This window comes from Capra hircus, chromosome 21, assembly GCF_001704415.2.
Source record: "Capra hircus breed San Clemente chromosome 21, ASM170441v1, whole genome shotgun sequence".
Lineage (NCBI taxonomy): Eukaryota > Metazoa > Chordata > Mammalia > Artiodactyla > Bovidae > Capra > Capra hircus.
In genome coordinates this window covers 66497512-66518867 of record NC_030828.1, presented here as the reverse complement: position 1 = coordinate 66518867, position 21356 = coordinate 66497512, and the positions used below count along the sequence as shown (strand labels likewise).

The 21356-nt window shown below is 60.2% G+C and overlaps 2 protein-coding genes across 8 annotated transcripts in view; one reads left to right on the top strand and one right to left on the bottom strand.

The window, feature by feature from the left end:
• ANKRD9 (ankyrin repeat domain 9) lies at positions 375–2904 on the top strand. Its single transcript, XM_018066032.1, is given in 4 exon segments — positions 375–721; positions 1139–1213; positions 1807–2420; positions 2422–2904. Coding segments are annotated over 2 exon segments (957 nt in total). The 5' UTR covers positions 375–721; positions 1139–1213; positions 1807–1856; the 3' UTR covers positions 2815–2904.
• Positions 6448–21356, bottom strand: part of TECPR2 (tectonin beta-propeller repeat containing 2) — a 100695-nt gene continuing 85786 nt past the window's right edge. For 5 of the 7 annotated variants that reach the window (XM_018066028.1, XM_018066029.1, XM_018066030.1 and 2 more), the window contains exons 18-20: positions 10519–10660; positions 10063–10212; positions 8165–9777 (exon numbers count right to left, since the gene is read on the bottom strand). In XM_018066028.1, coding sequence (XP_017921517.1) covers positions 9626–9777; positions 10063–10212; positions 10519–10660 — 444 coding nt within the window. In that variant the 3' untranslated portion in view covers positions 8165–9625. Of the gene's footprint in view, positions 9778–10062; positions 10213–10518; positions 10661–21356 lie in introns of all 7 variants that reach the window. The other 2 variants (XM_018066024.1, XM_018066031.1) reach the window with 1 other exon arrangement.

Genomic DNA, 21356 nt, shown 5'->3' with positions numbered 1-21356 from the left:
GGCGGCGGCGGCCTCCCGTCCGTCTGTCCTGGGAGCTTCGCCTGCGCACCGACCCGCGGGGAGACGGCGCGCGCTCCCGCCCGCCGCGGGGGCGGGGACGCCAGGCTCGCGGCCCCTCCAGCCCCCAAGGTGAGTCCCCCTTCCTCGGCCCGCTCGGCGTGCGGCTCCCGCCCCGGGCGCGACTCCCTGGCCACCGCCCCCCCCATTCTCCTTGGACACACGCTCACGCAGGTGCAGCCCTCGCTGCGCCGGCCACCGGCCTGCAGATACTCTGGCCTCGCCCCCCCGCGACCCGGGGTCCGGCCGTGCGGCCGGTGGGGGCCGGGGCGGAGCTGGCGGGCGGCCCTGGGCGCGCGGCCTTGCCCTCGGTGGCCCAGCCCCCACCCCCCATTCACTGAGCCGCGACCATGACTCGCTGCCCAGTGACGTGAGGCCGGCCCAACTTTACGTAACCCGCCCGGCGCCCAGTGTCCACACAGGGTACACCCGGGGTGCGGAGGCCCCGGCGTGGGGCGCCGCTTTCCAGTCACGGTGCCCCCTTAAAGGGCGCTGTGGCTCCAGCTCCCCTCCGCCCCCTGCCCCGTGCCCGTCTCTGTAACTTAGTTACCGGGTGTGTGTGGACTCAGCCTACCCGCTGACCCAGGGCCCTTGTGACCCAAGGGCTTACCCTTGACAAAATGCGGTGGGGAGCTGGGGCCAGGGGCTGGAAGTCAGGGCTCAGGTTGGTTGGTGCAGGGGGCTTTGGGGACAAGGTTAGGGCTCAAGCTGGGTTTCCGGTGGGTTGGCGGGTCCCCCCACTTCTGGAATGAGCCCGAAATACGAGGTAGGAGATCTTGGGTCCAGGCCTGGCTCTGCCATGACTTGCCGGCTGACCTTGGACAAGTTTGTCCCTTGCTGTAAAGTGGGATGCCAAGCCCTGCTTCGTCCAGCCTCTGGGAAGACCAAGGGAGCTAGCAGACCTGGGGCGGGGTCTGCAGGCCCTGAAGAGTGTACACTCCGGTCTCTTGGTTGATTTCATCCCCCTGCCTCCTCGCGGGAGCTTGGGGCGGGGACGGCACGGAAACACCATGTTTGGGTGGAAGGCTGGAGGCCCCGCTCCCTGCTGTGGCTCCCAGCCTGCCTTCCCTCTTTCTTACAGATGAGGAAGCTGAGGCTCAGAGGACAGTGATACACCCACCTGCACAGAACTTGGTCATTGCGGTGCACTAACCAGGTAGGTCTGAGTCTGGAGCTCTGCCCCTGGGCAGGGTCTCCTAGCTGCAGGCAGGGGTCAGATGGCAGGGTCAAGGTTAGATGGAGTTGGGGAGAGGGAGTTTGGGCTACAGAAAGGGTTTGGTTCAGCTTGCGATGTGAGATGCAGCTCTCCTACACCCCCACCCCCGACCTGGCTTTTTCCTTGATTGGGGTTGGGTGCAGCTGCCACAGGTGGGAGCAGGAACTCCTCTGGCGGGTCCCTGGGCTGGAGGGGGTGTGAGGTTTCAGTGTGGTCTTGGCAACGGTAGGTGGCGGGCTATGAGGGCAGAGGCAGGGGAAGGGGGTCCTTAGTCGAGGTACCAGATAAGGAAACCATCTCAGGGAGGGCCACCGTCTGCCACTAGATCCAGGATGTGGGAGGTGGTTCAGGGCCTGGAAGAGAAGCGAGCTGTTGAGGAGTGACTGGGACAGCCCGTCGGAGGCTGGGGGTGGGCGGGGGAGGCCGGTACCAGACAGGCCCAGCCAGGTGGGGAGGCGTGGGGGGGCTTCAACAGGAGACCCCCCCCCCTCCCGCCTGGATCCTCGACCCTCACTGGACCTCTCTGCTCGCAGGTGGTCGGCCCCCGGGGGCCCATGCCGTGAGGTGAGGACGCCCAGCCAGCATGCCGTGGGACGCGCGACTGCCGGGGGGCGGCGCGGAAGGCGGGCCCGAGGGCGCGGGGGCGGCGCGCTCTAGGGCACAGAAGCAGTGCCGCAAGTCGTCGTTCGCCTTCTACCAGGCCGTGCGCGACCTGCTGCCCGTCTGGCTGCTGGAGGACATGCGCGCCAGCGAGGCCTTCCACTGGGACGAGCGCGGCCGCGCCGCCGCCTACTCGCCGTCCGAGGCGCTGCTCTACGCGCTCGTGCATGACCACCAGGGGTACGCGCACTACCTGCTGGCCACCTTCCCGCGGCGCGCGCTCGCGCCTCCGAGCGCCGGCTTCCGCTGCTGCGCGGCGCCGGGGCCGCACGTGGCGCTGGCCGTGCGCTACAACCGCGTGGGCATCCTGCGCCGCATCCTGCGCACCGTGCGCGACTTCCCGGCCGAGGAGCGCGCGCGCCTGCTCGACCGGCGCGGCTGCAGCCGCGTGGAGGGTGGTGGCACGGCGCTGCACGTGGCCTGCGAGCTGGTGCGCCCCGAATGCCTCTTCCTGCTGCTCGGCCACGGCGCCTCGCCCGGCCTGCGCGGACGGCGGCGGCCTAACGCCGCTCGAGCTGCTGCTGCGTCAGCTGGGCCGCGACGCCGGGGCTGCCGCCCCTGCGGCCTCCGGGGCGCCCGCGCCGCCGCTTGGGGAGCCGCGCCAGCGCCGCATGCTGCTGCTCGACCTGCTGGCGCTGTACACGCCCGCGGACGCCGCCGGCCCGGCCCGCCGTGAGCTGCTGGGCGACCGGCCACGCTGGCGGCGGCTGCTGGGCGAGGAGAAGTTCCAGTGGCTGGCGGGCCTCGCGCCGCCCTCGCTCTTCGCGCGCGCCATGCAGGTGCTGGTCACCGCCATCTCACCCGGCCGCTTCCCCGAGGCCCTGGACGAGCTGCCGCTGCCGCCCTTCCTGCAGCCGCTGGACCTCACGGGCAAGGGCTAGAGCGCGCTCCAGACCCTGGACTTTTGGAGCATACAGTTTTTAAGAGCGTTGTACCTGGCACTTTACATATATTGTTTCTGGACGGCAGAACCTCTGTTTTCGTCTGTTGGCGTGCTTCGGGGGGCCAGGCCAGGATGGGCAGGCGAGCCGTGAGCTGCGGCTTCCGGATGCGGCCGCGCTCAGCTCCACACCTCCCTGCGTGCGTGGAGCGGGGCTGCGAGGTCAGGCAACTTCCGAGAGCCGGGCCCTGTCCTCAGCTCCCTGCCCAGACCCGAGGACCGGAGCCCCGCCTTGATTTAGAGCCTCCGGAAGGTGTTCCAGAGGGAGAGACAGCTGAGCGGAGGAGGAGTTGGGCAGGTGCTGGGGGCCGGCTTGTGCACAGGCCTGGAGGCTGAGGGAACCGCCGTGGGGGCGCTGGCTGGAGAGCCTCTACCCCGGCAGCAAGAGGGGCCTCGCCAGCTGCCCTGTGGGCTCGGGCTTGGGCTCGGGTTCTGAGAGCTGAGGACGGAGAAGGGCCTGCGCGCCAGGTGGTGGGGCCAGGACCCAGGCCGTGCCTCCTGTTCCTCCCCACCCCACCCTGGCCACTGTCCCTCCTTGGGTATCGCTGGCGCTCTTCCCACCCACACAGGCCTAGGCCTGGACTAGCCCTCTTGTCCCCTTTTCTTTCCTCTGGCAGTTGGTGTCGGGGCCCCTGCTTCTCACCTCTGTTCTGGTGGATGCAGCTGCTTGGGGCCCCTGGCTCCAGCCTCCCCTCACCTGGGGTTAGATGTGCCTTCTTCCAGGCCTGCCGCTTGCCCTGGGCATGGGCTCCCAGGACCCAGCCCCCGATGCTCGATGGCACCTGTGGGTGCTGGCAACACCCTGTGGGCAAGCTCTCCTGCCTCAGCCAGTAGAGCTGGTTTCTGCTGGAAGGGTCTGAAGATGGAGACTTGTCAGCAGATGTTACCATAACCCTTAAGGACCAAGGGAAAGCAGCATCCATGCCTGGAGGAGTGTTGGGATCAGGGATGATGGCCAGGTTGTTGCGCCTGGGAGTTCTGCAGGGTGGTGAAATTCAACCCATGCCTGCTGGGCTGGAGAGCCACGGTGTGCTGCCAGGAGTCGAGGGCTCAGGAGCTGCCCGATGACCTCTGACTGCTCAGCCAGGGGTGCCCACTCCCCACCTTGCCCCTGGTGTCCCTGAGGGGAGCCTGGCTGGGGGTGGAAGAGGCTTGGGGGGTGGTGGCAGTGCCAGGGTGGTGGCCATGGGAGGAGAGGGGTGGGGTGGGAGCGCCCTGGTTCTGGTCTGTATCTGCCACTTCTTTGCAGGATGACTTTGGGTACATCCCTGCCTTGGGCCTCAGTGTCCCTGACTGCCCTCAGAGGGGTTTTGGAGCATCTCCAAGCTCCCTACCTAAAAGGAAGTTTCTGGGAAATGTAGGGTGGGCAGGAGCACAGCCCTATGGGGGAGGGGACAGTGGGGGTCAGTTCTGCCCAGTGCTGACCCTAGATTCTGGGTGGGGGTGAGGGCGCCTCCTTTCCCACTGTGTGTCCTGGCCCAGTTAAACAGACTTTCTGAACCTTGACACTTGGCGGGCAGTGGATACTAACATCTCTTCTACCTTAAAGCGTGGGGCATCAGGAGCCCCGGGGTATGAAGACAGGGAGTGTGTTGCTGGGGAGGCACGCTCCTTGGAGGGGATGGCGAATGCAGACCACCTGCTGTGGCTCCTAGGGGCCGGGCTTGGGAGGCGCTGGGGACTCGGGGCGCCCTTGTGCCCTGGAGCTTCTGCCTGCAGAGAGTCCGGGCACCTGCAGGGCGTGCAGACTTGCCCTCGTGTCTCCCTGCTCCCAGCTCTGGCCCCTGTGGGCTGAGCCCTCCTGGCCCGAGGCCCAGGGCTAGGCCCTCACTCGCTTCCCCACTAGACCTACAGCTGCCCCATTGGTGACAAACTCCTTTGAGCTCCCTGGGCTGAGGATGGGGTGATACAGGGTTGGGCGGGCTCCCTGGTGGGGACCCCACAGAATCCATTGTCCAGTGAGCAGGAGGTGGCCCTTGGGAGGCTCCTTGTGTGCAGGGCAGGATCCGGGCAGGAGTTGTGGGCACCAGAGCGGGGGTGGGGGGGGTCCAGCCAGAGCCTAGCTTCATAGCTTAGGGGGTGGAGGGCAATGGGGGTGTCCTCGCTGTGGCTGGGCGGGACAGGGAGCCGCCGGAAGGCCGAGGACACCCTGTGGAAGCAGAGTGGGGCCTGATTCCTGGCGCAGCTCCCGCGGAAACTGGGGCTACCTGGCTCAGGGCGCCCTGGTGTCAGTGAGTGCAAAGAACCAGAGCCCAGCACGGGGCTATCTGGCCTCGGGGTTATCTGGTCGCTGCCGCTGGCCAGCACGAGGGCGGCTGGGTTCCGGTGCTCGTCTTATCGCTCCCTGGGGCCCTCCAGCTCCTGCAGGGGCCCCTCCCCAGCCCCATCACCACCGCCCTGGCAATGAGCCTGGGGGCCTGGAGGGGGTCAGAGGCAGCCGGGAGATGCGGCTCTCGGCTGTTGGCAGGTGGCCTTGGTGGCTTCTCACAGGCAACGGCTCTGCCTGGAGCAAGGCCCATGTCTCTGGGCCAGAGTTCCTCTGTTCGCTTCCTTCATTCCACGGACCTTGTCTAAGGAAACCTGGCATTGGCCAGATTGCCTCCAGCATGCCCACCCCTGGGGCCTGGTGAACTCCCAACAGGAGAGCTCTGGGGCCAGAATCTGGGCACCCCAGATGCCTGTCGGGGAGGTGCTGTGACTTGTTCCTGGAGCCTGGAAGGGACACACGGCCCTGAACCGCGCCCCACTTCGGCGGTGGCGACACAGCCCCGCGCTGAGGCCTTGCTTCACCTCCTCGTGTGCTGACTTCTCCCATCACTACCTCGATTTCCCCACTGATCTCCTTTCCTCCTGATTTCTTCATCCTTCAAATATTGTCCTGAGAGCAGTTTTCCCCAGTCCTGTTCAGAACAAGGATGCCTCCTGAAAGGCGAATGTGGGGTTAGGGGAAGGCAGTGGAAAACCAGCTTCTGCTCCAGGAGACCGAGTGGATGTGGGGACTGGTTTTGTCCCACTCCGTTTTAAAACTGAGGCATGACTGACATGTAGTAAGTGCAGACTTCAGTTGTGTGGTTTGAGGAGTTAGCTCCGTCAGTACATGTGTAACCACCCCAATCAAGACAGAGGTGAAGAGATGTCTATCTTCAGTGTTCTTTTTAGGCCGTGCCTTGTGGCTTGGGGGCATCTTAGTCCCCACCCAGGGATGGAACCTGGGCCCTGGCAGCCAAAGCCTGGAGTCCTGCAGCCCTAACCACTGGACTGCCAGGGGATTCCTGTATCTTCAGTGACTTTTTAAAAGAATTTCTGCTTATAGATGCTGGCTCACGGTAGAACACTCAAACTGTGCTGGGAACCCCAGGGCAGGATGGATCAGAGCCCTGACCACGCAGCTCCCAAGTAAAGGGGCCGCCGGCCTGTGGGCCCCCCACCACCCAGGCGACTGCTGCTTGCATTTTAGTGTACTCTAGTTTTTTTCTATGCACTTATATACATGTGCTAAAATTTTTTTCTATGGTTATTTCTTATGTACAGATTGGACATCAGATAAAATTGAGTATTTAAAAACTTACTGTAGAATAAGCATTTCCATATGTTGTAAAACATTGTGTAAAACAGCCTCTGGTGTTTATTTTGTGATTATTTAATTCATCTAGTATTGGTATGATAAGGAGTTGACGTTAGAGAGGACTGAGTCTTTAAAATGTAAATTTTATTTTTGGAATAAATAATACATTTACATGGCTCAAATTCGAAAGATACAAAAAGGTACACACTACAGGTGACCACCAGCCACCAAGGCCAGCTGCGTGTGTAGTGTCTGCCCCTCCTGTGTGCCCTGGAACTACTATGAAAGGTTTCAAACCCACCAGAAGGCAGAAGACAGCAACGCGAACGTGTGTTATCTTCCTGTGTAGGAAGTCCTACAAAGCCACATTCTCCTTACCACGCCCCAGAGATTTAGCGATGATACAGTGAACGGCCTGAGAGGCTGCTCGGCACAGATTTCCTCCAGGGCACATGGTTTTAACAGCTGCATGCTGTTTCACAAGAGGAATGTTCCCAAAGGTCAGCTGCTGTTGGTCAGCTGTTTTTAGTGTTTCACAATTACTGCGGATGCTGCTGGGGTATGCCTGACTTAGGGTTTGTTCTTGAGGACAGGTTTCTAGAAGTAGGGATTTCAGGGTGTGAGGGCCGGAAGGCTGCTGCCAGCTCCACGTGCACCCTGGGGGGTCAGAAGGCGGTGCCCTTTCGCCTGTTTACAGGTGCGTCTCAGCTGTTCCTCTGTCTTGCTGCAATTGTTTCCCCTTTTAGTTTTATGGGTTTTTTAAAAGTATAAGATTGTTATAATTTGAAGAAATTAATTGAAATAATATACTATTTTCCTCTGACTTTCCCCACCACTTTGGGGTTTACAAAGCGCTTGCCATCCAGAAGTCAGCTACTGTCCTTTGTCCCCTGGTTTTAAGGTCTTTCGTCCACTTGGTATCTGCTTCACCGGAGCAGTCAGGCTGAGGTCCACGCCAGCTCGCAGTCTCCCCCCTCCATCTGGCTAACTCCCCATGGTCCTTGCTGGGCCGCCCGATGTCACTGCCCACCCACCCACGGCCCGTCATCACTCGGCACCGCTCACCTGTTTCTTCCCAGCACAGGCCTGGAGCCCCCGGAGCTGGGTCCAATCCCAGCACGCTGTGCTGCCTCGAGCAACTTACTTTCCCTGGCCGGGTCTCACCGGAGCTCCAGTGAGCTGGGAGACCCTCGGGGCAAGTCTGTGGGCACAAACGTTATTTTATGGAGTCTTCCCTGCCTCCCCCAACAGAAAGAATCCCAGTGGGGAGTCTGACAGAGGGAGAGAACGCCGTAAGTGCCTTGGAGAGGACTGGCATCTCTGCCTGCTGTCCGTGGCCTTCCCCGGAACGCTGGCCACGCGCTCTCGGAGTCTCACGCAAGGCCCAGCCAGCTCTTGCCCGAGTCTGGCGTGTCTCATTCAGGTCATTTGCTGGCACGCGGCTGGCCGTCCTGCTGTGTCATGAACATGATCTTTCTCCACCTGCTGGTTTCCACCAGGGCACTTCTGGTATCTGGTTTTGGATCGTGGGTGGAGATTCAGGCCCGTGGTCTTGCCCCCAGGGGCACCTCTGGAGTGACATTCCCCCAGGACCGCCCCCGGGCACACCCTCCTGGCGGGGAGCTGGGCCGGGAACACCAGCAGCAGAGTTCCGGTGGCACCGGTGGGGACAGCCTGCACGAGTGCCACTCAAGGCAGCTTCTCCCCTTCAGACGTCAGACTGGACTGGGCGGGGAGAGGTCGAGTTTATTGCACTGTCTCAAAGCACAACTGAAAAACCAGAAAGGAAATTCGTACAAAGCACTGAAGCGAAAGTACTAAACCAGACGGGGGCTCACTGCCCTGAAGTCCCGCGGGTTCAGCAGAGCCTAGCGGGAGAGGGGCCGGGCAAGGCACAGCGGGCGCGGGACAGGGGCCTCCGCTGTCGGCACGCGTGCAGCGCTGGCCGGGTGAGGTGCGAGGTGCAGGCGGGCATTGCGACTTCTCGTCCTCCTGGCTGGGTCCTGTCACAGAGTGCTACTTCCCGCGTTTCACCTGTGGCCCACGGGCTCTCGGACACAGTTGCCTAGTAGAAAACAGGCATCGAGTAACAGGGTCCCGCGCCAAGGGCAGGCTAAAAAAAGCAGCTCAGCGGAGTCCTGCCCGGGCGGCGCTGGCTGCGGCTCAGAGCCGGGCGACGCGAGTGGGCCCCGCGGGCCGAGGCCCCGGACTGAAGTCTGACGTGGCCACACGCAGCAACGGACCACACAGGCACCAGCTGCGGCCCTGTGAAGGCATCTACCCTCCCGAGGTGGAGGCCCGCTGACGGAGGCTGCCCTGCCCGGGGAGGACACGCAGCGGACAGCGCGGGCTCAGGACAGACCACGTAAAGAGGCGAGGCCTTCCACTGGGTCCAGAAAATACATTTCAAACGTGTAAGATCGGACTTCAGATGAGGTATCTCATGTAGGTTTGTAATACAACAAACAAAAGGCAATCACTAGGGGGTTCACCTCTGAGGGTGCCCGGGTTCTGCGATGCCCCAGCAGCGCGGGCTGTCACTGAGACGTTCCTGCGTCACAGCGGGGCTCAGGCCGCACTGCCGCCCCGCCGCCTGGGATTCACGCGCACACGGCAGTGTCAGTTCCGTTCGCCCACCGGCCTTTATTGTTCCGGCTGAGCTGTGTCTGCCAGGGAGGGCCAGGGCCCAAGGCGGGGTGTGTGTGTGTGTGTGTGTGCGCGTGCGTGTGTGCATGTGCCCCCATCCTGGCACAGCTGGCTTCCCATCCAGCGGGTCCGCAGGGAACGTGTGCCGGGACCCGCGTCTCAGAGGAGGGGAGGGCCCGTGATGGAGGCGGGGCCCCGGCGGGAGTGCGCTCGGGAGAGGGCAGCGCTGACCCGGGCTCGCGGCCGCTGTGCTGAGGCGGTGGCTGCGGCGCACGGCGGGGAACTAGCACACGCGACCGCAGCAGCTGCCGGCCCCACCGGGGAGCCCAGAGGCCCTGCTGCTGCGGCGATGGCTGGACTCTCGGCCGAGGCTGTGGGTTCCGGGACGAGACGCAGACGAACATGGATGAAAGCAAGAGTGGGCCGTCCGACCTGGCTAGACGTGTCTGACGGGGGCTGGCGAGGCGTGTCTGGGGCGGGTGACTCCGAAGCCGACTGTGTCCCCACTCGGGGCCTGGCGTCCGCCCTCCTGGGAGCCCCTTCAGATGACCTCCCACTCGTCCTCCAGGTCCTCGGGGTGGGGGGTGGCGGCGTGGCTGCCCTGGGCCCCGTGCGAGTGGCTGAACGTCCTCGTCAGCCGCTGGAGGAGGTAGCCGGGCGGGCCCACTGCCCACAGCTCGTCTGACGAGGTCACTGCGGGGCGAGAGCCGGCCATATACTGTTACCCCCCAGCCGGGGCTCCACGACTGCAGGCACTGCCTAGGGGGGCGCCGGGCACCCCTCAACCTGCGCCGTGGCCGCCTCGGCCTCCAGCGGGCGGGCCTGCGGCCCGTCCTCTTCCTGGGAGACGACCCTGGCAGAGTCCGGGTGCCGGGCGTCTGTCGGGCGTGCCGCTGGGATGGGTCTCGTTTGGGAGAGCCAGCCTAGTGGGAGCAGCCCCCCTGCACCACCCCCAGCACCCTGGCACCCAGCACCTGCCTGTGACACACGTCACGTTCCCAGGGATCTTCTTCCAGTAGTCCCCGGCAGGGTTCTTGTCGGTGATGCCATACCGGCGGGCGAGGTCCCCGTTGGGGCACCGGGCCCACACGGTCCTGGTGCTCAGGGCCAGCTGGCAGGCCTGCAGCCCTGCAGGCAAATGGGGCGTGTGTCTGTCCTCAGACCCGGGGTGCAGCAGGGATGGGCCGACCCTCCCCGAGAGCCTGCTCTCCCCTGGGCACAGGGTGGGAGACCCAGGAGAGGATTCCCTGTTGGCTGGGCAGGCATGGCCGCGAGCCTTGGACCAGAGGCCCCCGGGGTCCAGAAATGGCCGTCTCACGAGGAACCCCAGGGACCAAGAGCTGGCGCTCTGCTGGTGGGGACCCCACCCTGGGGCGACGGGGCAGAAGCCCGCTGTCGGTGGTCTGACGAGCCCCGTGTGTCCGCCGCCTCTACCTGGCACGTGCTCCCAGTCGGTCCCCACTGGCATCTCCTCGGTGATCCCAGCTCGGACATGCACGTTCCACCTGCTGTCCAGGGCCCACAGCATCTGGTCATCAGGGCTGCAGTGGACGCTGACCAAGGTGACCCCGGCAGGCTGGAAGTAGGGAAGGAGATGGGGGCATGTGATCGCAGGGGGCAGTCCTTCCCCAGCCCACGGCAGCCTGCCGCAGCGGGAGCAGCAGGCACAGGGGCAGCCCTGTGGGGACAGAGGCACCCAGCAGACCCAGACCGAGGGACACCCTCCCAAACACAAAGCCTGGCTCTCCAGTGGCCGCCTGTCCCGGGCCCAGTGGTGGGCTGGGTGATGCGAACGGAGGGGTGCGAGGAGAAGACGTGTTGGGTCCAGGGCTGGGGAGGGGGGTGTGCTGCGTGCAGGCGGGGACAGACGGCGGGGGCCCCCGGGGAGGGAGGTGGTGGGGGTCTGGCCTCTGAGGGCGCTCACAGCATCACGCCTGGGGAGCACACACATGGCGCCCTGCAGGCATGACTCTGGGTGAGCTGTCAGAGTTCACAGTACCTGCCCCCGAGTTTGCTTAATTTTTTTGGCTGCACTGTGCTGCATATGGAACTTCCCTGACCTGGGAGCGAACCCGCAGCCCCTACGGTGGAAGCACGGAGTCTTAACCACCGGGTCAGCAGGGAAGCCCACCGCCTCTACGTTTCCTGTTGGCTTAAAGACGTCAAAATGAAAGCTTAATCTTAGATACAAGTCACCGGAAAACGCACTTGCTGTCGAGTGTGTTGGGACAGAGGGCCCCTGGGCAGGGGTCAGGTGACCCTGTCCACGAGCTCGATCTAAGGGGGCGGTGGTCTGGGGAGGAGGCTGAGGCGGGGTCTGGGAGATGGACCTCCTCATTCGCACCCCAAGCCCCTCTCTTCTGCTGATTGTCAGGCCAGTGGGACCGGGCCAGCCGTGCGGAGCTGCCGAGAGCATCGCAGGACACGAGCTGGCAGGCGCGGTGGGCAGACACCGCGTCCCACAGAGGGCTCGGGGCGAGGACGCTCATGCTGCAGAGGCCTGAGCGGAGACAGCGGGGCTGCGTCCTCATGGCGCTCCGAGTACCAGGCCCGCTGACACCCCCGGGACCTGGAGCCGGCCGGTGTGGGCATGAGCCGACCACAGCCCGCAGCACCCTGTCCCTGAGGTGCGATCAGAGCTCCGGGGCTGGGAGCTGAGGCGCACCCTAAACCGGCTCAGTTGAGAATGTCACCAGTAAAAGGGCCTCTGCTTTCCCGTGTCAGGTGGGGCCGTGAGTTCCTCGGCCCCACTGAGACAGGGGTCTGTGCCCAGTCCTGGAACCCCCTGTCACTTCTTGGACCAAAAGAAGAATGTGACGTCAGTGTCGAGGAGGCAGGGCAGAGCCTGGTCTGGAGGGGCGTGAAGCCTGCGGTGTGGACATCCCGAGGAGGGAGAGAACGCTTGCCCCCGAAGCCCCACTGCGGTGAGGCAGGGAGGAGACGTCCACGCTGGACTCTGCCCACACCCCAGACCCAGACTCCCGAGAGGTAACAGCTGTCAACTGCGGTAGAAGCCGTGGACTTTCAGGGCCATGTGTTGTGGATGAGCGGAACATGGAGAGACAGACGGGAAGGCTGTGCTGGGGTGAGGGGACCAGGAAAGGGAGGCGGCAAGGGCTGGTGCAGACACAGGAGGAGGGCGGGGAGGAGGGAGGAGGGGGACCACCCCACCCCCCCAGCCCCTCTGCTCTCCGCCCTTGGGCTCCCCAACCCCCTGGACGGCTCTGACCTAACTCAGAACCTCTTGGCCCCTGCCCCGCTGCCTGTCAGCAGCCTTCCCAGGGCACTGTGGGCCCACAGCACAGGTGTGGGACCGGGCCCCTGCCACCTGGAGAGCCAGGCAGACAGTCCTCAGCAGCATGCCCCTGTCTCCTTCCCAGCCTGCCCCTCGCCCACAGGGTCAGCTGGAGCCCACCCTGCTCAAGTGCCTCCCCACCAAGCTCCCTTCCTGCCTCTTCATTCTCCTATTAAAGACAGCGTATTAAAAAGCAGAGACATCACTTTGCCGACAAACATCTGTCTAGTCAAAGCTATGGTTTTCCCAGGAGTCACGTATGGATGTGAGAGCTGGGCCATAAAGAAGGCTGAGTGCTGGAGGACTGGTGCTCTCGAACTGTGGTGCTGGAGAAGACTTTTTTCCTACTTAAATGAAAACCATTACTCCAGGTGTCGCAAGCCATTTACAACACTTGGGGAAAACCATTTACTCCATGTGTCTAAGGACGTAGTGGGGGTGGCGGCTGCTCCCTGCACCCCGGTCACCACCCAGGGGTCCCGTCCCAGAACATGCGGGTCCCCCACGGCTTCCCCCATGGCCTCTGGCCTCTGTCAGTTGGTCGATCACGGGGCCCAGCACGAGGAGGGCGGTGGGCCGGGTCTCGGGTGCCCGCGGGCCGAGAGGAGGAGCCCGGCAGCGCCCCCGCCATCGCTGCTGCCTGTTTCTCTTCCCGGCGCCTTCAATCCTCCTGCAGCACCCTGACCGTGACAGATGGTGATGGCATCCTGCATCCTGAGGCCGTAGGCCCGCCTCTCTCGGAGGTTCTGGATGGGCCTCTGCGTGCTCAGAGCAGACTCCCACGTGTCTCCTTCCAAGGCGCCCAGTCCTCCCCCATGGCTTCTGTGGACACTCGCGGGCTGGGCCTCTGCTTTCCCTATCAGAGAGGGGGGTCTGCAGGGTGAGGGGACGCGTCACCACGTGCTCCTCCGGGTCCCTGCTGTCCCGAGCGCCTCCGTGCAGCCCTCTACCTGGCACTGGGACATGCCCTGTGCTCAGCCAGGATCTGGAATGGCGGGTTGTACCACTCCAGGACGTGGGGGTCCGGCAGGTGACCAGAGGGGAAGGCCCGCCTGCAGAAGGAGCAGACGTGTCCATGCAGAGCGTGGTGGTGGTGCTCACAGTCTTCCAGGGCGCCAAGCACCTGGCAGCAGCTGGCCGCCTGACAGGTGAACTCAGCACGCGGGGCCTCTTGGGCTCCCCAGCCGCCCGCGTGAACACATCCTGGAAGCAGAGGGGCCTCTGCTCGAAGAGCGCGTGCTCCCGGCAGCGGTCCCACCGCACGGGCAATGGCTCGGCCATCCCAGGTGCCCCCGCCAGGCGGGCAGGCAGCACTTGTATCACCCTGCGTGCCACCGTCTGCACACTGGCCAGGGCAGGGCTGGAGAAAACTCCTGAGAGTCCCTTGGACAGCAAGGAGATCAAACCAGTCAATCCTAAAGGAAATCAACCCTGAATATTCACTGGAAGGACTGGTGCTGAAGCTGAAGCTCCGATACTTTGGTTGACTCATTGGAAAAGACCCTGATGCTGGGAAAGATTGAAGGCAGGAGGAGAAGGGGACGACAGATGGCTGGATGGCATCACCGACTCGATGGACATGGGTTTGAGCAAGCTCCAGGAGATGGTGATGGACAGGGAAGCCTGGTGTGCTGCAGTCCATGGGGTTGCTAAGAGTCGGACATGGCTTAACAACTGAACAACTAAAGTGTCTTCAACGAACACCCCCCACCCCACCTGCACACCACAGCCAGAATGCCCAGTGAGGCATCTCAAAGGCCGGCTCTCTGGGTGGCTGGTGTGAGCGGCCTGTTGAGAACCAGAACGTGGACAGCCTCTCCAGGGCTCTGAGATTGGAGGTGTTCAGACAGACAGGTTTGGAAACATATCCAAGGGCAGATGGCAAGAAACAAGACGCAGTGAATAAGACAGCCTCCCAGCTGAACTGAGGACTCAGCACAGGTCTGACGGGCACACCGCCCTGGCCTCCAGGAGAAGAGGGGTTAAGCTGGAGGCAGCAGTGGGAAGACAGACACCTGCCCAGGGAGAGCCCATGAAGCACACCTACCCTCTGCCACCTGCCCTGAAAGCTCCTGAACATGGCCCAGCAGAGGTTGCTTCACAAAAGTCACTGGAACAAGTTCCAATGACCTAACTCCCGCAGTTAAACAGGGCCAGAATGCCAAGAGGGGCTGAACAGGAGATGGCTGGGAAGACTGTTCTCGCAAGAGATGGCCATCTCAAACTGGGAGGCTCACTCCTGCTGAACCCCAGACCCTCCCGAGGAAGATGAGTAAGAACACAGTGGTTCTCAAAGCTCGGAAGTCCCCGGGACTCGTGTGAAACCGGCACCCTTGTGGGCCCGGGGTCAGACCTTCCACATCAGACTTTGGGGCTGGAGCCCAAAAGGGACCTTTCATACCAGCTCTCCAGGTGATGTGGGCTGTAGCCTTCTGTAAAACACCACTCTGCTCTATGGTGCAGAAGCAGGCAAGGCAATACTACTCAAAGCCATCTACACGTCTCAATGCTATCCCTATCAAAAACCCCAACTAGGGTTCTCAGAGAAAGGAAAAGCTGATCCTAAAATTCACATGGAATTGCAAGGAACCCTGAACAGCCAAAACAATCTCGGAGAAGAACACAGTTGGGGATTTCCCTGGTAGTCCAGGCAAGAATCTGCCTAGCACTGCAGGGGACAGAGATTCGATCCTGGTTGGGGAACTAGGATCCCACATGGTGTGGAGCAACTAAGCCCGTGTGCCAGAGCTACTGAGCCCGCAGGCAGCGCCTAGAGTCTGTGTGCCTCAATGCAAGATCCTGTGTGATGCAATGAAGACCCGATGCAGCCAAACAAATAAAATTAAACATTAAAAAAGAATACGCTTGGAATTTCAAAACTATTATAAAACCACGGTGATTAAACAGTGTGATACTGACATAAGAAAAGACATGTAAATCAATGGAACGGTATTGAGAATTCAGAAACAAATCCATTATAGTCAAGTTATTTTTGACAAGGTTGCCAAGATTACTCATTAAAAAGAGCAGTCTTCAACAAATGGTGCTGGGACAACTGGACAGCAAACACATAAAAGAACCAGGTTGGATCCTTACTTCATACCGTGTATAAAAATAACCTGAAATGGATCAAAAATAATTGTAAGGGCTAAATCTCATAATGGTTTCTTAGATAGGCACCAATAACAAAAAAGATAAACTGAACTTTATCCAACTTAAAAATTTTTGTACATCAAAGAACACCATAAAGAAAGTAAAAAAACCGGCAGGAGAAATTTCTCCTTATAAGGATCTAGTATCCAGAATAAAGAATTCTTAAAATTCAACAAGAAAAATAAAACCCAACAACAAAAAGGCAAATAGCTGAATTTTTAAAAGGGCAAAGGGCGTGAGTGGACTTTTCCTCAAAGATGTACAGACGGCCAACAGAGATGTGACAAGGGGCTGAAGGTCATCGGCCACGAGGGGCGTGTAAGTGAGACCCCACGAGGCTTCACGTCACACTCAGTAGGATGGCTAAAAAAGTGTTAGCAAGGATACGGGGAAACACAAACCCTCATATATGTCGCTGGGGAGGTAAAACGGCGCAGCCGCTGTGGAAGGCACTTTGGCAGTTCCTCCAAAGGTTAAACACAGAATTCCCACGGGACGCAGAAATCCCACTCCTAGACACACACCTCGAGAACTGGAGCAGATGTTCAGACAGAGCTACACCAGTGTTCAGGGCAACGTTCTTCACAATAGCGCCGAAGCGGAGACAACCCAAACGTCCGCCCACTGATAAGCAGGGGGCAGAGTCTGGCCTCAGCCACACGATGGAGGGCCTTGAGCAACAGAGACGAAGGAGGCGCTGACACCGATACGGCACGGATGAGTTGGTGCAAGAAGCCAATCGTGAAGGCCACGTGTTGCGTGACTCCTTTTACAGAAACATCCAGAAGAGGGAAATCCACACGGAGGGAGGCACATGCGTGCTTGTCAGGGGCTGGGGGGCAGGAGGACTTCACCGGGCACAGGGCATCCTTCTGGGACGACGAAGCTGTCCCGGTAACATGTAGTGACAGAGATTACACGATGCTGTGAACGGGCCAGATGTCACAGATGGTGAGTCTTACATACGTGTATTTTACCACAATTAAAAAATAAGAAGCAGAGAGGGCTCGGTTGCAACCATGTGCTGTCGTTATGCAGAGAGTCGCCAACTGGGGGAGACTGGGCCAAGGTGCGCAGGGCCTCTGGCTTCTTACAGAGCCTGTGAGTCTGCAGTCGCTGCAATGAACACGTCAATGAGGAAAAGCAACAGGCAGCCTTGAATTTTGGTTTATTCATATTCAAAACCACAAAAATGAAAAAAGAGAAAAGAAGGATGCTGTTTTATAAAATGGGGTAAATAAGGAATTTAAGATTTAAAAATCATTTGGAAATGCTAAAAAAAACCACACAAAAAACAACAACAAAAAACACATGTATCTTGGTGTGCTTCCAAAGACTGAGACAGACTGTGTGTGTGTTTGTGCGTGTGTGAGTGTGTGGGTGTGCGCCTGCTCCTTAGTTTTAAGTCCCCTTTAAAGAGCAGCTGCAGGGCGGGTGATGGGGAGGGGCCACACCCGCTTTCTGGAAGCACCCAGATTACAGCCACCAACATGCTCTGATTACAAATCAAAGGGGCTGCTCAGGCCCATCAACACCTCAAGCTGCTGTCCCATGTTCTCAAAAGATAAACACTCATCACTAATCATTACCAACAAGTAACACATTTTATTTGCTCCAAGTCATCAGTGTTACAGGACAAGCCATTACTCTTTCCTAGAATTTATTTTATACACTGAGATCCTGACTAGACACAATGTTAAGGGGTGTCTGAGGTTAAGGGGTGAAGTTCTCAGCGAAAGACTGTTCCCAAACCAGGACTCCAAAGGCCCTGCCGCCTTGGGCCCCGGCTTGGGGCCCGGGGTGACTGCTCTCAGCTGAGGGGATCCATAGTAATTCCCAAGTGCAGAGAAAGTACTTCTGAGCCTCGATAACATGTACTAGAAGCGTGATGGGTTCTGTGTTCCCTGGCATCCAGTTACATACAGTACTTGTCAACGTGACTCCGAGCTTCTCATTTAGTAGATGTCCCAAGAATTTGGACGACAGCTGCTAAGGTAGCTGTAAGACCACACATTCTGAAGATATACAGACAGCCAAAAAGCAAGTGAAAAGATACCCAACACCACTAATTATGAGAGAAATGCAAATCAAAACTACTGTGAGGTACCATGTCATACCTGTCAGAATGGCCATCATCAAAAAACCTACACACAATAAATGCTGGAAGAGTGTGGAGAGAAAGGAACCCTCCCACACTGTTAGTGGGAATGCAAATTGGTGTAGGCACCGTGGAGAACAGTGTGGAGGTTCCTTAAAAAAAAAACATTAAAATTGGAGCTACAATATGACCCAGCAATCCCACTCCTAGGCATATACCTGGAGAAAACCGTAATTCAAAAGGATGCGTGCACGCCCAAGTTCACTGAGGCGCTGTTTCCGACAGCCAGGACAGACGCAACCCAGGTGTCCACCGACGAAGGAACGGGTCAAGAAAATGCGCTCCATGCACACAGTGGGATATCACTCAGCATAAGGAAGAGCGAAATGATGCCTTTTGTGGCAATGTGAATGGACCTAGAGTGAGCGGAGGGAGTCAAACAGAGAAAGACAAGTTTCCTATTGTACTGCTGATGCGTGGGACCTAAAAAAGGGGGTACAGATGAACTTAGTTACAAAACAGAAGTACGGCCACAGATGCAGGAAACAAATTTACAGTTGCCAAGGGCGTAGGTAGGGAGGGATATATGGGAAACTGGGATTGACCCACACACACTACCATATATAAAATAGGTAACTAATAAGAATTTCCTGCTGTTGAGCACAAGAACTCGGCTCGATGCTCTGTAATGGCCTATTTGGGAAAAGAATCTAAAAAAAACCAAAAGTGCATATATGTGTAACTGATTCGCTTTGCTGTACACCTGAAGCTAACACAACGCTGTAATAAATCAGCTACACTCCAATGAGAGTTTAAAAACAAAAACAGACCACGCCCTCACAGGAGAAATGATTCTGGTGACTAAAGACAACGCAGAGGGCGCTGACGGCCCTGGTCGCCTGGCTCTCCGCTGGTGGCACCGAGGCAGAGAGAGGGCTCACCCACAGGTCCCCCACCCTTCGCTCTGCCTTCTTCATCAGCGCTGGCTTTATACCCCGTTTCACGAGACTGCCAGCTCGGGGCCTGGTGGTGCGGCCTGACAGCCTCGGGGACCTCCGAGCCGGCTGTGTGACTGGCTGGCACCACAGGCTGAGGCCCCTGCCATCTGCAGGTCACCCCTGCCCCTGTGCCCTCCTCGAGCAGCAGCACCTTCCGGCCCCATGGCTGGCCAGGCCCTGGGGCTCTGGTGCCCAGCAAACAGGCCGCATGAAGGAGCCGCTGCCCCCTCCACCAGCGCAAGGGGACCCGTCCAGGCCCACCCCACGCTCACTCCCGTCAAGGCTGGGTGGACTCAGAACCCATCATGCTTTTTCATTTTGACAGCCCTCAGAGCTCCACATACGGCTGGTGGCACAGAGCCTCTGCTCAAGAATCCCCCACGTCACTGGCGTCTGGGGCACAGAAGGCTCGGAACCCCCGGGAGGAGGGTGAGCCAGCACCACCTCTCTAGAACACTCTGGCTGGTCTGAGCCAAGGGCTCGCCAAAACCAGTTTGGGGCTGAAGGGCCCTAGGAGACCGGTTAAGCCCAACTCCCTCACGTACTGGGTGAGAAAATGGGCAAAGACTCAGGCTGAGAAGTGAGGGTCCTGCCCATGGCCAGAGCTGAGGCTAGAAATGAGGTGTCCAGGGCTCAGACCAGAGGGCTCCAAACTTCTGGCAGACTGGGCCTTTATCCCAAGGAATGCATACACACGCTTCCCTCAGCCAGAATGTGAGTGTGCATGCGTGCTTCGCCGCTTCAGTCGTATCCGACTCTTCACCACCCCATGGACTGTAGCACCAGCTCCTCCATCCATGGGATTCTCCAGGCAAGAATACTGGAGCGGGTGGCCATGCCCGCCTTCGGGGGGTCTTCCTGACCCAGGGAGCGACCCTGTGTCTCTTACATCTCCTGCACTGGCAGGTGGGTTCTTTACCACTAGCGCCACCTGGGAAGCCCAGGAATGTGAATAAATCCAAGCGTAAAGAAAAAAGTCAAAAATTCTGCAGCCAGAGTAAGTGCTTACCTAGACAAATCACTCCAGTAGGGGCTTCGTGTGACCTGGATAAAGTTCACACGAAGGAACATTTCGGGGACACCGAAGTGAACCGGGGAGCTTGCTGGGCACGCAGACCCCACTGAGAAAGACGCTTCTGAAGAGAAACCCGACCCCGCACGGCGGCCAGTCATGCTTTCCTTCCCCTGCACGCTCCCCCAACCTCAGTCCGAATGAACCTCGAGCCCACCTAACATCTGGGAGATGTGGTAAACCCTGCCTTTCCTGGAGGATGCGGGGTCTGGATTGAGCACCGCAAGGCAGCGGCAGGAAGCCCCAGGCCACCAAGCCTCCGGCACATTCAGCCCCTGGGCACGTGGCCCCAGGCTGCCGCGCTTCCTGAGTTCTGTCTGGTCACTTCAGTTCTTCCGTCACTTCCCTGGAGCGGATCCCGTGCCGCCTCTCGTCTACTCCTCATTTCACAGGAGCCTGAACAGTGGACACTGGGGTGAACAGCCCGTATCTACATACAGGGCCAGTGGGCTCTCAGCGTGCTGCCTGGGGCAGACCCGCCCTCCCCTCCTGGGCTCTGCATCCTCAGCTGGCAGAGGGCAGATGGCCCGCGGGGCTCCCCTGTTAGGTGCTCGTGCTCCGGGGTTGGGCATGGTGGTTCCGGCTGCCCTGGGGCCTGCGGGGCAGCCTGGGGGTGTCTTCCACCCGAGGCCCGCAGACCCTGCTCGGCACGCTGCCTTCGCCCCCAGGGCAGTTGTGTGGGAGCCACTCTGCTGTCAGTGTTAAAAGCGTCTGGCTGAAGTCCAGGATTTTCTCTGGAGGGTGAGCCGTGCTGCTGGAACTGCTGACCCAGTTGGGCGAGGCCACCAGACGTAGGCTCTGGACTGGAGCAAAGTTTCCGGCTTCTTTCTTCCTCTTGCTGCTGACGGCAAAGCCAGAGGGTGACGGGTGACTCCTGTCCCGGCACGACCTCGGAATCCAGTAAGACACAGCAGCTGCCAGCTGCTGGGGGATGTGCCAAGGAAAACACTCAGAAACAGGTTTCCTGGGCAGAGGTCACTTTCTGTGCCTCTTGAGCCGGGCTGGCGGGGGCGGCCGTGCTGGGGAGCGGACTGCAGGCCGCGTGCCAGGTCAGCGAGGGCGCCGGCGCTGCTGTGCTCGGAGTCCGTGGAGACTTGACCCCGGGGCGCTGGCCCAGGTGCTCCGAGGGCTTCTCACAGTCGGCAGCGGAGCTGAGTGCCCAGTGCTGGGGGCCTGCTCGCTGGGAGAAGGCCGGGAGAGCCCCCTGGGGGGCACTCGCACACACCTGTCGGCTGGGACAGGGCCCCTAGGCATTTGTTTCAGCCTCTGGGTCGACGAGTTGAGAGGTGGTGAGGGGACGGCTGGAAGGCCGGGGGGTCTGGCCGGGAGTCACAGGCCCCCAGTGAGAGGAGAGAGGGCAGGGCCAACCCCCGCCCCCCACCCAGGGAGGACGGGGTCTGAGGAGATGGAAGCTCAAAACAGCAGGTGTTCAAATGGAGCCATGGCGGGGTGGGGTGGGATATAAAGGCAGTTGTCAAAAAGTGTTTTTCCTCAAAATGGAGCTGTGCTGGCCAACGGCGTGAGCCTCCATTTGTGGAGGTCTTATCCCCGCCCTCGCAGGCAGCACCACCGAGGGCATCAGACGACCGCGTGTGTGACAGGGGCCCCTGACACCTCAACCCCGCCCAGGGGTGCTCAGGAGAGCCAGAGAAGGGG